We start from the raw sequence: 14360 nt of genomic DNA on the forward strand, positions 1-14360 counted from the left end.
GGAAAGGTTTGCTGTTATTACTGCTTTGAACACCCAAGTATGCTTCTCAGTATGTTAAGTAGCTGATTAGGGGAGGGAGTAATATTCTACTTGATTATTGGTTACACATATGGAATAAATCCTATTTTAATGGTGTCTAATGAGCCTTTCATTTTCAGAACCTTACACAAAAGCCTCTAATAGAAAGGGAAAGTAATATTTCAAAGGTCATCTTAATACCACTTAATGTCAACAATCTGTAATCAAGCCAATATATATGGATGGTGATTACAGTCCAGTTGTGATCCTTTAAATATGAAATAATCTCCTAAATTAGCAAAATGGTGTAAGCTAAGGTTCTTTGGGTTTGAGGCAATTTATCCTTTTTAAAGTTTGTTACTTGCAAACAGCCTCGGAGTTAGAGATCATTCTCAGAGTGAGGCTTCACGCAATGCAGTATTTCCAAGCCCCCCGAGATTTAAGGTTCTGTCACTTCCAGTTTCATGCATTGTTCTTGTGTGTTCTGTAAAGTCGCCGAAATGTGCAAATGGAAAGTTATGGCTCCCCTTCTGTGCTTTTTCGCAGCAGGGGAGTGTACTGGGCACTAGAAGTGTGGGCTGCGTTGCTGGTCAGGAGGCCGCTGAGGGGGCTTATAGGCAGTACCTCTTTCAGAACCATCTGTCTGCCGGGCAGCCGATTACGAAGTCAGGAGTTGTGTGGACTCTCTAGTGCGAGACTGGCATTCTGAAACGTCACGCCATTCGCGGCGTGAATAGAGATGACGCGCCCTTACCCCGCCCTCACCGGGAGATGTTCCTTTTCGGGCCAGCGCGGCTACTAGTTCACGTAGCTCTTGCCACAGTTAGAAGTGGGTGAATCCCGCCGGGCACTTTACTTCTGCCAGGAGGTTTTTCCGAAGTAAATCAACAGTGGTTGCAATATGAATGGCATTCACGGATATAACATCAGAATCTCCTGGAGGGCTTGTCGACACCCCGATTGCTGGGTCCCCACCCCCAAGGTTCTGTTCTGTACTTCTGGGTGGGGCGGGGGGCTGTATGTCCGACAGAGGCCCAGGGCACTGGGATGCTGCTCGTTCCTGCAGCACCTCTTTGAGGAGCCCTGCTCAGCTGCATCAGTATGGACGCTGCCCAGCCATACACCTGACCTTGCGTCCATCTTCCCATGAGTAAAGCTCGAGTTTCATTCATCTTGTTCCTCCCAGGGCCTAACACACATAATAGCCATGCGCAGAGGGCTTACCCAATACTTGCTGGGGACAAAAAAAAAAGAATGTTGTTTACATGAAATTACTAGTCTGTCATCAGATACCTGCACCCCACCCCCCAACTCCCTCCCACATTATCATCCTGTATTTGTCTTTCTTTGGCATTCTGTGTTTCCTCCTTCTGCTGCCCCCTTGGATTCTGAGAGTTTGTTTTTCTCTTGTCTTTTTCCATATGACCTGTGTTTGAACCACAGGCAACCTCGGGCCTGGTGGTCTAGTTCTACTAGCCCTTGGTGACTGGGTCTACAGCAAGTCGGGGAAGGAGGGGACCTGAGAGGGGCCTGTTGGTCGAGTTTTGTATAAGGCCAGGTTGGTGACAGCGGCACAAAGCAGTCAGGTGACACTTGGGACTTAAGATCTCAGGATGGACCTTGCACGATAGGAACTTGATGAGAAAGCCGTTGGCTAAACCCAAGGAAATGCTCTTTCTGTGGTTCTTGCTTTCCTAGGTTTCAGATGTTTATTCGCAAGGTGAAACTCACTCATTAAAGGTTTGGAAAACATGAAAAAAAAAACCCAGTAACACGGAAAAAGGCATCCATTTGCCCAGACACCCAAAGCATCCAGTTTGGGAGTATGTTGTAACAGTCTTTTATATTTCTATCTCAATGTTAGTTTATTTTTAACGCATTTGCATTTAGCTGAATTTATAAATCTAGGGGTAAAATTGCCCCGAGGGAAAGGAAATTCTGGTGTTGAATTACAGGGTTATTCCCATAATGAATAATAATGATTCATTACACAATTGTTTGCTTTCAAGTTTCATCCAGACCCCATTAGAAAAATGAATAGCCCCTCCTTCCTCTTCTTGCAGAATTGTCGGTGTGGCGAGTTCAGTCAGGTGTGGTGCTCTCCCGACTGCCCTGAGGTGTTGGGTGCAAGGCCCCCCATGGAGCCCTGTGTCAGTTCCTCAGTGTCTGACTTTCCCGGTTTGGGGTTCATGGTTTCAAGTGAATTTCTCCATCAAGAGTGAGTGGGTGGTGTATATTATGAGCCCCTGAGTCCGAGAAATTGCCTTTCTCTTGCCTTTATTCGTACAACCCGGTGGGGTCAAACCCCTTCACTCTTGGTCTCTTCCCCTGACAATCCCGTAGGGCCAGTGCAAGCACTGCAGACCCTGGAACCTTCCAGACTTCCCTGCTGCGGAGGAGACCTGTGACATCAGCTGGATTTTCGTGATTTTTACAGATAATCTTTTGATTGTCATTTTCAGTCTGGGTGCTCATGTTTTCCTCCCATCTTTGCTCTTTCAAAACGGTCAGGATGTTCTGAGATGTAGTTCACTCTTCACTCATTTCCATGGGATGCAGCAAGCCTTTTGGTCTTTGATCACTCTTTCTGCTAATAGTAATAATAGTAATTAATTGACTCTAACTGGACATTTTACTGGACATTTACACAGGCACTGAACAGGAGAGAACGTGGAAATGCCAGTCTAACATCCAATTAATGTCTGATCAAGTGGATGGTTTGAATTAGTTCGAGGACGTGTGTGGGATCCCTCTAGTTCCTCTGTGGTAGATCTGGGGGTCTTGTTTGTCTGGTGCTCACAGAAACCTCATTTGTCTATTCTAAAGTGGCTCCCCACCCCCATGTTGGTGCCTAGACAATGCAGCCTTCCCTCTGACCGGGATCTGGGGTGACTTGTACGAGGGAGTGGAGGCTGGGACCTCCCCAGGTCTGGGTCCGCACCCTGGAGCTGGCCCTGGCACGACATCCATCCTACAAAAGAGCCTTGCTGGGAACCAGACTACGGGCCTGAGAGGTCCGAAACCACAAGTTCATTTCAGACCTAAGTGTGATCAACCAGGAGACTCTAAGTCAAATCAGCTGAGCTCCAGCAGTTTGCTCCAAGTGGCCCTTCAGAGAGAACCTTAAAACCAGAGGTTTGGTCGGCAGAGGCCTCTTAGCCAGGAATTGGGGGTTGACTGTGAGCCCCTTTCTTCTCAAATTTGAGACCCCCTTGGAAACCTGCAGAAATAAGCCACTTAACCCCTCTCTCCCTCGAGCAGTGTATCATTATATGCCTTTCACTCTGTTGAAAAAGTTATGGCTTTGTCAGCAATCATCTTCTGTTCAGGCTAAATTTATTTTTATGTGAAATAGAAATCAGGAAAACACCAAAATTATTTTAAGCAAAATATCAAAATTGAAATAAACCAACATATGTCTGCGAAACATGTATAACTCTCAATCAAAAATAAGTGCAACTTTCATAAATTTCTTAAAATACTCTAGCATGCAAAATCTGGACGACTTAAATAGATGGAGTTATGACATGGTTGGTTATTCTTTCTCCTTAGTTCATCCGTTCCTTAAACCTGGCCAGTTCTGGACCGTCGCTTCATGAACGATATACTCTGTCCTCCATCATCTATTGTAATAAGCAGAGAACCGAGGGATTTTATAAAATGTCTTGTAGTAAGGTTGAATAATACTGCCGATTTCGAATGGAAACCATCTTGAATTTACCTTCTTTACTTCTGTTCTACCCCCTGCCCCCCACATTCCTCTCTAAGAAGTGAGGTGTTTTTTTTTTTTTAATTGTTTTAAACACTGTTTCCATATTCCTAAATTTCCTTTGCAATGGGAACTGAAATGGGATGAAAATTGTCAAAGTGACAACAGTATTCTGGGGCTTACTACCAAAGAGAGTCACAGGATAAATGCCCAGCTCACATTTATGCCTCATTTACAGGCTTTCTGTAACACATTTTCTTTATTAGATTGTCACTTTCAGGATTGGAATCACCATGAGCCTCTAATATAGTCACTGATATTTTTCCCACAGAAGACATGTAGTAAATAGTCCCATCGATAAATATTATTGACAAACCAATAAAGCCTTTCTTGAAACCTTCAGCCTCTCATTTTCAATTCCTCTCTTCATGAACGAGGTAACAACATTTCTTAGAAAAACAAAAATAGGTAAAACTGTCACTTCATTTGGAAAACGTTCTCAGCACTACATGAATTATGTTCCAGTTCCTTTTTTAAAAGCACATTACAAACTTTTATCTCGTTAGGCTTGGCATCACTGTGTACGCCAACAGAGTCACTCTTTGGGGAGTTGAGAGACTCCTTGAGATAGTTCAGAAAGTTTATGGTTGTGACGGCCTCACGGACACATGCCTTTTGCATCCTGGACTCTTGGATCTTCAGAAGCTCACTTTTATTCTCGTACATCACTTTGATTTTTTTTTTTTTTTTTTTTTAGTTTATTAGTTGTAAAAAGTTTCTTCCTTCCTGGTTCCTTCCATTTAGTCCAATTTGGAAATGGAAAAGTGTGTTAATTTTTAATAACTCTTTAAGACACGCATTACTGTATTTTTATTAACTGAGCCAGATGGTTCACAGCAAATTTTCTCTGACATAAGTAATCACAGAAATCAGTTTGGGACCCAGATCTGGTATGGAAAGTGGCATGTATATTAGTGGAAAAACGCAGTTCACATCATTATGTGGGTATTTTTAGAAGTCATATTTGTTACTGTTTGGATTTCATCTTATTTTTTTGTTTTGTCTTTTTTGTTTTAGGCCAAATACACACTAAGGACATTTTTTTCCCCCGTCCCCCAGACCCAAACATTCAAGCTCCTTCTCAACAACCAAAACTCGTTTTCTGTTTTTGCAGTTTGAAGGTTGCAAGAAGGCCTTTTCCAGGCTGGAGAACCTCAAGATCCACCTGCGGAGCCACACGGGCGAGAAGCCGTACCTCTGCCAGCACCCGGGCTGTCAGAAGGCCTTCAGCAACTCCAGCGACCGCGCCAAGCACCAGAGGACACATCTGGACACTGTAAGAGGGCAGGAGCTTCCGACTTCCAGCCCCAAGCCCCGGGCTGAGGGAGTGCCCGTTTGAGAGTGGGCTGCTGAAGGGGTTTGCTTTATGGTCTGCGGGTTATAGGGACAGTGCCAAGGGCAGCAGTGGAAGCTTGGTGAAGGTCCACAAGGGGCCCTGTTTGGCTCTTTCCTTATTTTTCTGTCGTGACAAGTTATCCGAAGTATTACAACTGCCCGAGACAGAGGGGTTCCTTGATTGCCTCTGTACAAAGCAGAGTGGGTCACGGGCTGTCACATAGTAGATTGGAGGACAGAGAATGACTACCAGGGACTGGGCATTAAAAAATAAGTATTTGAATATCAAGGTATGCGAAAGTAGATAATATATACTATTGCTAGAAATAGGAAGTGGTTTTTCTGTTGGTTTTTCTTCCCCACCCCCCACCTCACCCTGGTTCTTTTTTCTGACATAAGAACTTTGGGGCTGGCATGGTTACCGAGTGTGAATCTGGCCTTTTGCTTTAGAAACCACCTGGCATTTTCACCTTCAGGCCATCTAAAAGGAACCAGCAGATCTTTCCCTGGGGTTCAGTTTCATTATGCCTCCCCCCTCCCCGTGTGTTAACAGCCCCACATCCACTGACATAACCCCTATGAGAACAGGGGGTTTTCATCATTACACCTTAACTCTCTTTGTGTGGTCACATTTTGCTCCTTTCCTAAGACTCTTCTGTTTTCTGTTAATGTTGATCGTCCTCCTTTGCATTTCTCGAGTTTTGATGCCATTTTCCTTCCACGAGGCCAGGTAGACAGTGTGCTATTTCTCTCCACTTAACAAAGCCATCAGGATAAATGTATTATACACATCACAGATCTCTTATCCCCCATTCTTGCAAATAATGTATTCATGACAGTACTTTTTCAGTGTTAACATTCCAATGTCTATTATTAAACTACACCAGAATTTGAATTTTGAAAAGATACTGTTATTTCTACACACCTTCTCATACATATTTAAGATTCTTCTGATGTTATAGTTGACATATTTATTAAATTTTATATTAGTCTCTATTAGTCATATTGATAGAAGTCATTTTAGCTATATGTCACATAACCTTTCTAAACAGAATTATCTCCTAATATACATAAACGTGATGGTTTGCCTAGTAAATAGCTAAAATATAATTAGAGCAATATGGGCAGAGGATAGCCCCTTTCTGCTCTAGCTGAATTGAATTCAGTGATTTTAGGACCAACAGAATAGAATATGAAATGAATAAATTTGGTGAATAGCAGGATTTTTTAAAAGGTAGAAATAGGAAAAAAGAATAAATTATGTTAAAATGCCCTATTTTGTATGTCTAAAATGGTCTTGGTAGAATCTAATAAATTTTCCAATTTGTCATTAAACTTTATCATGGAAGAATGAACATTCACGAGACAAGATTGTCTTGAGAAATTGCCTCTACTCTAGCTAGTTATCTGTAGTTTGAAAGAACTATTGTGAGCCTAAGTGTTACGGCTCTACAATACCCTTCTTTACTTGGAGCTAATTTTAGCTAATCAGACTACGAGCATTTTCTAAAATCATTTTGGAATTTTTTTAAAAAAAAATCACTTTTTAAAACTTTTGAGGAAAGCTACCACAGATAATAATTTCATGATTCAGTTCAATGCAGTAGCTTTTTAAAACCCAGCTACTTTTATTTTTTTTTAAGCACCACTCTATTAAATCCTTTAAAACCATCGTTCTTCCTTTAAGATGCAAACCTGCCCTCCTGTTTAAATTTTTATTGCATTAAATGAATTGGTAAGCTCTTAAAATCATGTAAAAATTAAACATTTGTTTTAAAAAGCAAACTGTAGCTGCTTGAAGAATGTGTTATTTAAATTTAGGCCCCCATTTCCTTTCATTAAGCACTCCTTATGCTAATGCTGTCAGAATTTTGGATAAAGTATCTTTCTTCAACTCAATGGATTCTTTACTTATAGGAAAATGATTTTCCTGCAAGGATTACCGAGTTCTTAATTCTAACCCTGAGAAGTTTTATTGACTGATTTCTCTATTAGCATCTTAATATCTAAACAGGGGGAATGATTTTAGAGTACACATGGAAAATATAGTTCGATAAAGTGTAGCGTGCCATTTAAAGTTTCAGTAATCTGAAGTAAAAATACCAGTACTCCAGTAGCACTTGGACCAGCTCCTGACATTGCTGTTTTGGCAAACTGATCCCAGGGGGCTGACAGCAGGGGAGAGAGGGAAGCCAGCTGGGAGGAATGGTGAGTATTCAAGCCTTCTCCGAGAACATCTCAAAATCAAATACAAAATCACATTACTCATTTCTTGTCTTTTCAACCCAAATAGTAGCGACCATAGTAATAATAATGGTATTGATTTATATAACACGTTAATATTCCTGAAGGTTTTTTTACATGCCACATCTCCTCGAGGGCTCAGAATGTGAGTTTATGTGGTCACAACATGACTGCTGATAAAGATATTATCGAGTTGCTCCCCTAAAGCCAGGGCAGGATAGGGAAGGCCAATGTGAGAAAGCCTGTGAACCCAGGAGAGAGCCCCAGGTGAAAGAAAACCTTTGTTTACCCAGTGGAAACTCGTGGGCGAGGGGCTTCCACCCACACTGGCCGACCGTTTGCAAAAGCTGAGATATTGAGAGCCTGGGTCATCCACTGTTTGTGGTTAGATTTCTTATATGTAACGCAGTGCCCAGCACCCCACGAAACCGTGAGACCTGTTGGGTGATTCAGTCAGTCAGTCAGTCAAGGAACAGACACATCACACTTAGAATTCATATGGGGTGTGTCAAACTGAATTATATATTCATGACTTCACCTTGTGGTTGGAATCAAAAATGGTAAAAACAAAAAAGTGAATCATAAATAAGGCAAATAATGTAATCCACGTATATGTTGCTCTGCATTTTGTTATTACTGTAGGAATAGGTGCTCCAGTTTGAATTGATGGGTAGTGCTCCCATTCACTCATTCCTAATTATTATAGACCAATCACCAGGGACGCATAAATTAAAAAGATTCTAGACTCAGCCTGAGGCTCCACACCTCACATCTATCAGGAGCACGGGGAAATTGAAGTAGCCCAAACTAATGTTTTCAGTGCACCCAGCCAAGGGCTTAGACATATAACACAGGCTGAGTATCAGGACTCCTCTAAACCTGTAACCCCTATAATAATATTAACATTCCTCTGGCTGAGTTTTCATGTGCCTGTTGTTTGAAAAACCTACTGTCTCTCACTCACTTTCCACTAATATTCCCTTTTAAATCTCTCCTTCTCTCTTTCTGAATCAGGTTTCCTCTGAAACATTCCCAGTCTTTTCTGGACTTTTCTGCAGCTTCTTTATACCTGAACTCTTAAAGAATATGTGTTGCCTAGTTTCTGACAGTGCCAAAGATTGTTTTCAGGGGAACATAACTGTAAGTATGACTAGAGATGCTTACTAGTAATGTACACATCCAAAAATGCCACAAGAGTTTTGTGGGGAGAGTGCACCCTTAAAGATGTCTCCTTGTTTCTTGAAAGTTTGCCCTCCTCTTGGCCTTGATGCAAACTTACTGGGCTTTCTAATTAAAATGCACAAGTGTTAACCAGCATTTCACCTCAGTCAGTTGGTAACAGTTCATGCTCTGAAGTCCGTAGTCTGAGTAAATCTTCCCCGGTTACCTTTATGATTTAACTACAACTGGTTTCTTTTTTTCTTTCTTATTTAGAAACCTTATGCTTGTCAAATTCCAGGATGCACCAAACGCTACACAGACCCAAGTTCCCTACGAAAGCATGTGAAGGCACATTCTTCCAAAGATCAACAAGCAAGGAAAAAGGTAATTTTAAAAGAGAATTTATCCAGCCAGGAAAAGCACATTTAAGTTACTCTTGCGGTACTGGGACCTTGTGCAGGGCATTGGAATTCTTCTACTTCTCAAGTTGTGACATGCATTAGACGCTTTGAGGAGAGGGGCGTCTCCCACGAAGTAATAGCAGTGCAATGGTTTGCATAGCTCCTCTAACCAGATATGAATTTCTGGGGAGGGCTTGTATAATAAGAATCAGAGAAAATTAGTGGAAGTCACCTAAACTGGAGAGTGACACAAGGCTTTTATGGAAATTACGTCCACATCGCTAAAGAAAATTGAATTGGGAAAAACAGCACAACAAAAACCCTTTCTGGAGATAAGTGCTTTTTCATAAAATATCAATTGGCTAAAACCATTTTAGTTCTGATGGAGAAGGTAGGTGTATCTCTAGGATAAGTATAGAGCATCCCTCCCTTTAAGCTTAGAAAAAAAAAACACGTTTCTTAATAGGTACTGTGTATGGAAATTTGAGAAAGGAATTGAACCTAAGATTACTTTGACATCACTGAGGAATTAATGCATCTTTCAAAGTACATAGAAAGCATAGTGTCTTGGATTTGGAAGAAATGTTAAAGATCAACCAGCCAACCCACCTGACTCTCTCTCTCTTGACCTCGTAAAATCTCCAGCAGGTAGTTGGCCACGTTGTGCCTCCCCACCTTGAGAGCTGAGGAGCTTATTACCTTTCAAGGCATTTCCCAATAACTGAGTTTGTAAGTTTTTGGACCAATAAGTACCTTCTGACCATGGAAGAAAAACACAAACACACTGAGCTGACCTTAGCTTTTTGAATGTTTCCTTTGTGTCGAGATGGTACCGATTCATGTAAGGGCCCTTCGTAACAAAAGTAAGGGAAATTTAAGATTCAACTATGTCAAGTGATTTAAGCCCATGATGTGATTGAACCCCATGGCCATGGTTTTCAGGTCACCAGCACTTCTACTGAGCTAGAATCGTGCATTCTTTCATGGTTTATGGGGATTTAACACTTTTATGTTGGGAAATGCTGTGTAGTCTTTTTTTTTTTTTTACTTGAGCTTTTTCTTCCTTGAGAGGTGTTAGCATAATGCCAGTTGAGGGCTCATATATGGAAAGAATTTGACCTCTTCCCTGTGAATGAGAAAAATGCCCAGTCGGAAGGATTTGATGGATAATCTTAATTGCATACAAACCCACTCTTGTAAGTCAACTGTTAAAATCATTTTTTCCTCTATAAATACAATTAAGTCTCTTTTATTGGAATACAGTAAACTGATACCAGATGATCATTATCAACAGATGATCAGTCAACATGGGCTAAATATATTCCTATATTGAAGAAGAGCAAAGGAACTGCTAAGTGAATTAACAATATAAATAAAATTTTAAGAAGGATACTTAATCTTTTTAAAATAACACCAGGGTTGCATCCTGTTCACTATGTCGGCAGGACCACCACCTAATGGCTTTTGTCAGTATCTGTGTGTGTATCTTATGAACTTGATGTGATAAGTTATCTTTGTTTAAAAAACAAAAATAAAACAGAATCAAAACTCTTGAGGGTTTTTTCTCCTAAATCTGACCATTCATCCCCTAAGTTGTCTGAAATGTATGAAGTTTTACCATAATAGCAAATCCATTATCAGATTGGAGAGCACCTTCACTGAGAAAAACACCTGCCTTGGACAGGGGAGAATGCAGATCCCACATGCCGGCAAATAAGCAACAGTACGATATTCCACATAAGAAGGTAACCTGGGGGGCGCCTGGGTGGCTCAGTCAGTTAAGCGTCTGCCTTCGGCTCAGGTCATGATCCCAGGGTTGTGGGATCGAGCCCCACATCGGGCTCTCTGCTCAGTGGGATCCCTGCTTCTCCCTCTCCTCCCTGCTCGTGCTCTCTGTCGCTATCTCTGTCTCTCTCAAATAAATAAATAAATAAAAATCTTAAAAAAAAAAAAAAAAGAAGGTAACCTGGGTTGACAATAAGTATGGAAACAGAATGAGATATTTTCAGGAATTATTAATTAATTGGTTTCCATTGTTCAAACACGGTGTGTCTCAGCCTCTATATAAAGGAGGAATAGTTTTGATTGTGTGAAAGATTCTTGAAGCACTAATTTAAAAAAAGAAAATCAGACCCCAAGACTACAAAATAGAAATTTAAAGACAGTTTGCGGACAGCCTTCAACAGTCAGGCTAGGTAGCAAGGAGATACTTTCCAGGAGCAATATTATAACCTAATATCAAATATTGCAGTATTCTCTTAATTTTGTCTTCCAGAAAATGAGGTACTGTGTCTGCAGTGATTTTACTTTTGATGTGCACCCTGTTTCTTACAAATGGGTGAGCTGGATGTGGCTGCCCTTTATTGCCCATACCTTAGGGACAAGTTTACCAGGTTTGCTCTCCAAATTTTAACCGGTCTTTTAAATCTGAAGATTTTAAAAATCTGTTATGAATCAGTGATAAATTAATCTGCGGAAATTAAAACAATGAAAGTTGCTCCATCCAATAAAAAGAAGAAATGCCACTCCTCAGAGAAGCTGTGCGCATAAACCTAAAATCAGGCAATCCCCATTTTCAGACCTGGTGCTGGCGTGTAATATTTACATGGTACAATGTTGTTACTAGACCTTGGAGAGATTCTAATTGCTAACTCACATCAGTGCTTGGTATTTGAAATATTTCCTGGCAGCAATAATAAAAAAAAAAAAAAAGAAGAAGAAGAAGAAGAAGTAAGAAACAATAAACCTTTTAAGGCAGAATTAAGATTATTTACGACTTTAATTAAAAATTGAAAACTGGCATCATTTCAAAAAAGCCTTTACAAAAATGTGAATTCATCAAAAATAACCATAAAAATTCCAAGGTGATAAAGGCACAGTGGAGTAATGGTCCCAGCCCTAGGGAATTGTTTTGTTGAAAAGAATAAAACCCTTTTCTGTCACACCCTGTTAGTCATGGACTCGTTTAATATACCCTGCCTGCCTGCTTTCCTCTAATCCTCTTTTTAACCTCCCCCTAGACACTAAATGACATTATTTTGGTCTTAACGTTGCCAGCTTTATGAGGCCCCACTCTGAAATCTGGGCCAGTGACAAGGCACCCTCAGCCGTAAGACAGATGTTTATCAGGAGAGGCAGAGTCCTTATGAATGATGCCCTGGCCATGGGCAGATGGCCCTTCCCCACACCTGTTGGATCCTACTGAAAAACCAAAGACCTGAAAGCTTAGCTAAATATTATTCAAGCTATGGAAAGAAAGAAAGAAGAAGAAGGGGGGAAAAGCTCTTTTGCAAAGGAATTGGGGTAATTTGGCTCATTGCATGCAGAAAGTAACTTTTCTCTTTGCCTAATGTGTGCGCACCCACACATTCCATCAGCTGGTGTGCAGTCTTCTTCCACTGAATGTGCCTTACAGATCTTGAGTCCATTAAAGAGAGGGCTACACGGATAAGTGAGTCACGAGATACTCAAGTCACCAGCTATGGTCTTGGGCGAGAAGAGAACTTAGCCTGCAGAGCAAAAGGCAGACTCTGTCCTTCAGGTCTGCCTGATAATGAGTGGCGAAATAAGAGAAAACTAAGGCAATAAGCCACTTGAAATTTCCCTCAAGGCTGTGAGCTTTATCAGAATTTTTCATTTGCATCGTGGAAATGCCCATAAGTGGTGATGGTGGTGGTGGGGGGTGGGGTTCCCTTCAACTCTGGTTTGTTATCGAAATGGACTTTTGAAAGTGAATGCAAAAGAATGCCGGGCCAAAAGTTAGAGACGGCATGCATCTTTCGTCCATTTCACAGCTCCCCAAAGGTGCCAGACTCTGGCTGTGATTTGTGAACTGTTTACAATCACCTCTGACCCTCCCTGGTTGATGGGTCGCAGCCTCAACCAGGCTGTGATAAACCCAGCACAGCATTCAGAACCTGCACGAATGCAACATGCACTTCTCTTTCCTGCTTAAGGGGCAGCTCTGGGTCGCTGTCTGGCTAAGACAGAGCAACTTAGGCAACGCACCTCTTCTGGTAGAACTAGGGGTTCGTGGACTCTGTTCGGAGTCACCACCACCCCATCTTGCCTCAAAGCTGTAAACAATTTCATTAAGTACTGCAGAGCTCACCTTGCTTTGTGCCCTTGTTAGAATCTTCCAAAGAAGGTTCTAGTTCCCCTACATGGACGCACCGATTAGAGGAGCTGCTGAGGCTCTCACTTTCCTCCCGGTTGTTTTCTGGTGTCATCTGCACGACAGAGGCCTGCACAGGGGGCCACACCATCAGAGGTCTTCCCAGACGGTGACTTTCCTTTTTCTCTTTCCTTCTTCCTCCCTCCCTTCCTCCCCCTCTCTCTCCCCCCGCTCCTCTCACTCGGACTCTTAATGGAACGTCAGTCAGTCACAGGCACAGATCATGGACGCATGATTTCAGGATGAACTAGCCGCCCCCTTCCTCTCACATGCCATAAATCACATTGGAAATCCTGTTGGAGGAGTGATGCTTCTGTGATGTTGAAATGGCACTAAAATGGTTTTTTTTTTGTAAGTGAGTCATTCACCAACTTCTATCCTTTAATGACCGTTGGTGGCAGATTGCTTCTCTCTGTCTCCTCAAAACGACGGTGGGCCATACTGTCCTGCCCGAATGTCCTGATGCCTCAGTTGAGGGTAACTGATTTTGAGAAAGGCGCTGGATGTGCTTTTATAAGGCAAATGATTGTGGCCCAAAGTAGTGATGTTAATTAATTCAGCTGAAGCGATAAAGAGAAATCATCTTAAATTTAATAAATTTAACGTTCGACTCATAGCACTGATTTGAAGTTGAGACCAGCCACGTGGAGGCTTCCAGTTTAGGGAAGTGACTGCAGCTCTGCTTTGGAGGGCAGTGGTGCTGTAGCTGTTAGGAAGGGCTTGAGAATCCCTACGGGGTGTGGGAAGTGGAGGGGTGGGGTCACTTGCCTATAAAGTAAGCAGTTGGTGAGGAAAAGCTTCTCTTCCTTTCTGGAGAGAGCAGAAAACCTGTCTTCAGCCTTGTGAATACAGAAAAATACGTCCTAGCTAGCAGGCCTAGAGGCCCAGGTCCTTTTTGTAAGTCTTAGAGCAGTGTTGCCCAAAGTGTGTTCTTTGGAACACATCCCACAGGATGTTATGAGATATTCCTTTTAAAAAGTTTGTTGTTGTCATATATGTTTGGGAAATGCAGAGCTAAATAATATTCAAGGTTTTTTTCTTGCAAGAATTCGCAGAGCTGGAGACATATGAAATCTTTTTCCTCTAGAGCATCTCAACAAACTACTCTTCTAGTAAATTCCTTGAGAAATAATCTCACATAATTTCATTTATTTCATCTAACAAATATTTATTTAAGCACCCACTGGGTGCCAGGCCCTGGGCTAGACCCAGTCGTGCAAGTGGGTGTAAGACAGATGCATATTTTCTGTCTCCATAG

General features: G+C 41.7%; 1 protein-coding gene across 2 annotated transcripts in view; it reads left to right on the forward strand.

Moving 5' to 3' along the window:
• GLIS3 (GLIS family zinc finger 3) overlaps positions 1-14360 on the forward strand; it is a 438140-nt gene that overhangs the window by 334180 nt on the left and 89600 nt on the right. For both annotated transcript variants that reach the window (XM_032427604.1, XM_032427603.1), the window contains 2 exons: positions 4902-5063; positions 8801-8911. In XM_032427604.1, the coding sequence (XP_032283495.1) occupies positions 4902-5063; positions 8801-8911 (273 nt within the window). The remainder of the gene's footprint in view (positions 1-4901; positions 5064-8800; positions 8912-14360) is intronic.

Source organism: Phoca vitulina, unplaced genomic scaffold (assembly GCF_004348235.1).
Source record: "Phoca vitulina isolate PV1807 unplaced genomic scaffold, GSC_HSeal_1.0 scaffold37, whole genome shotgun sequence".
Taxonomy (NCBI): domain Eukaryota; kingdom Metazoa; phylum Chordata; class Mammalia; order Carnivora; family Phocidae; genus Phoca; species Phoca vitulina.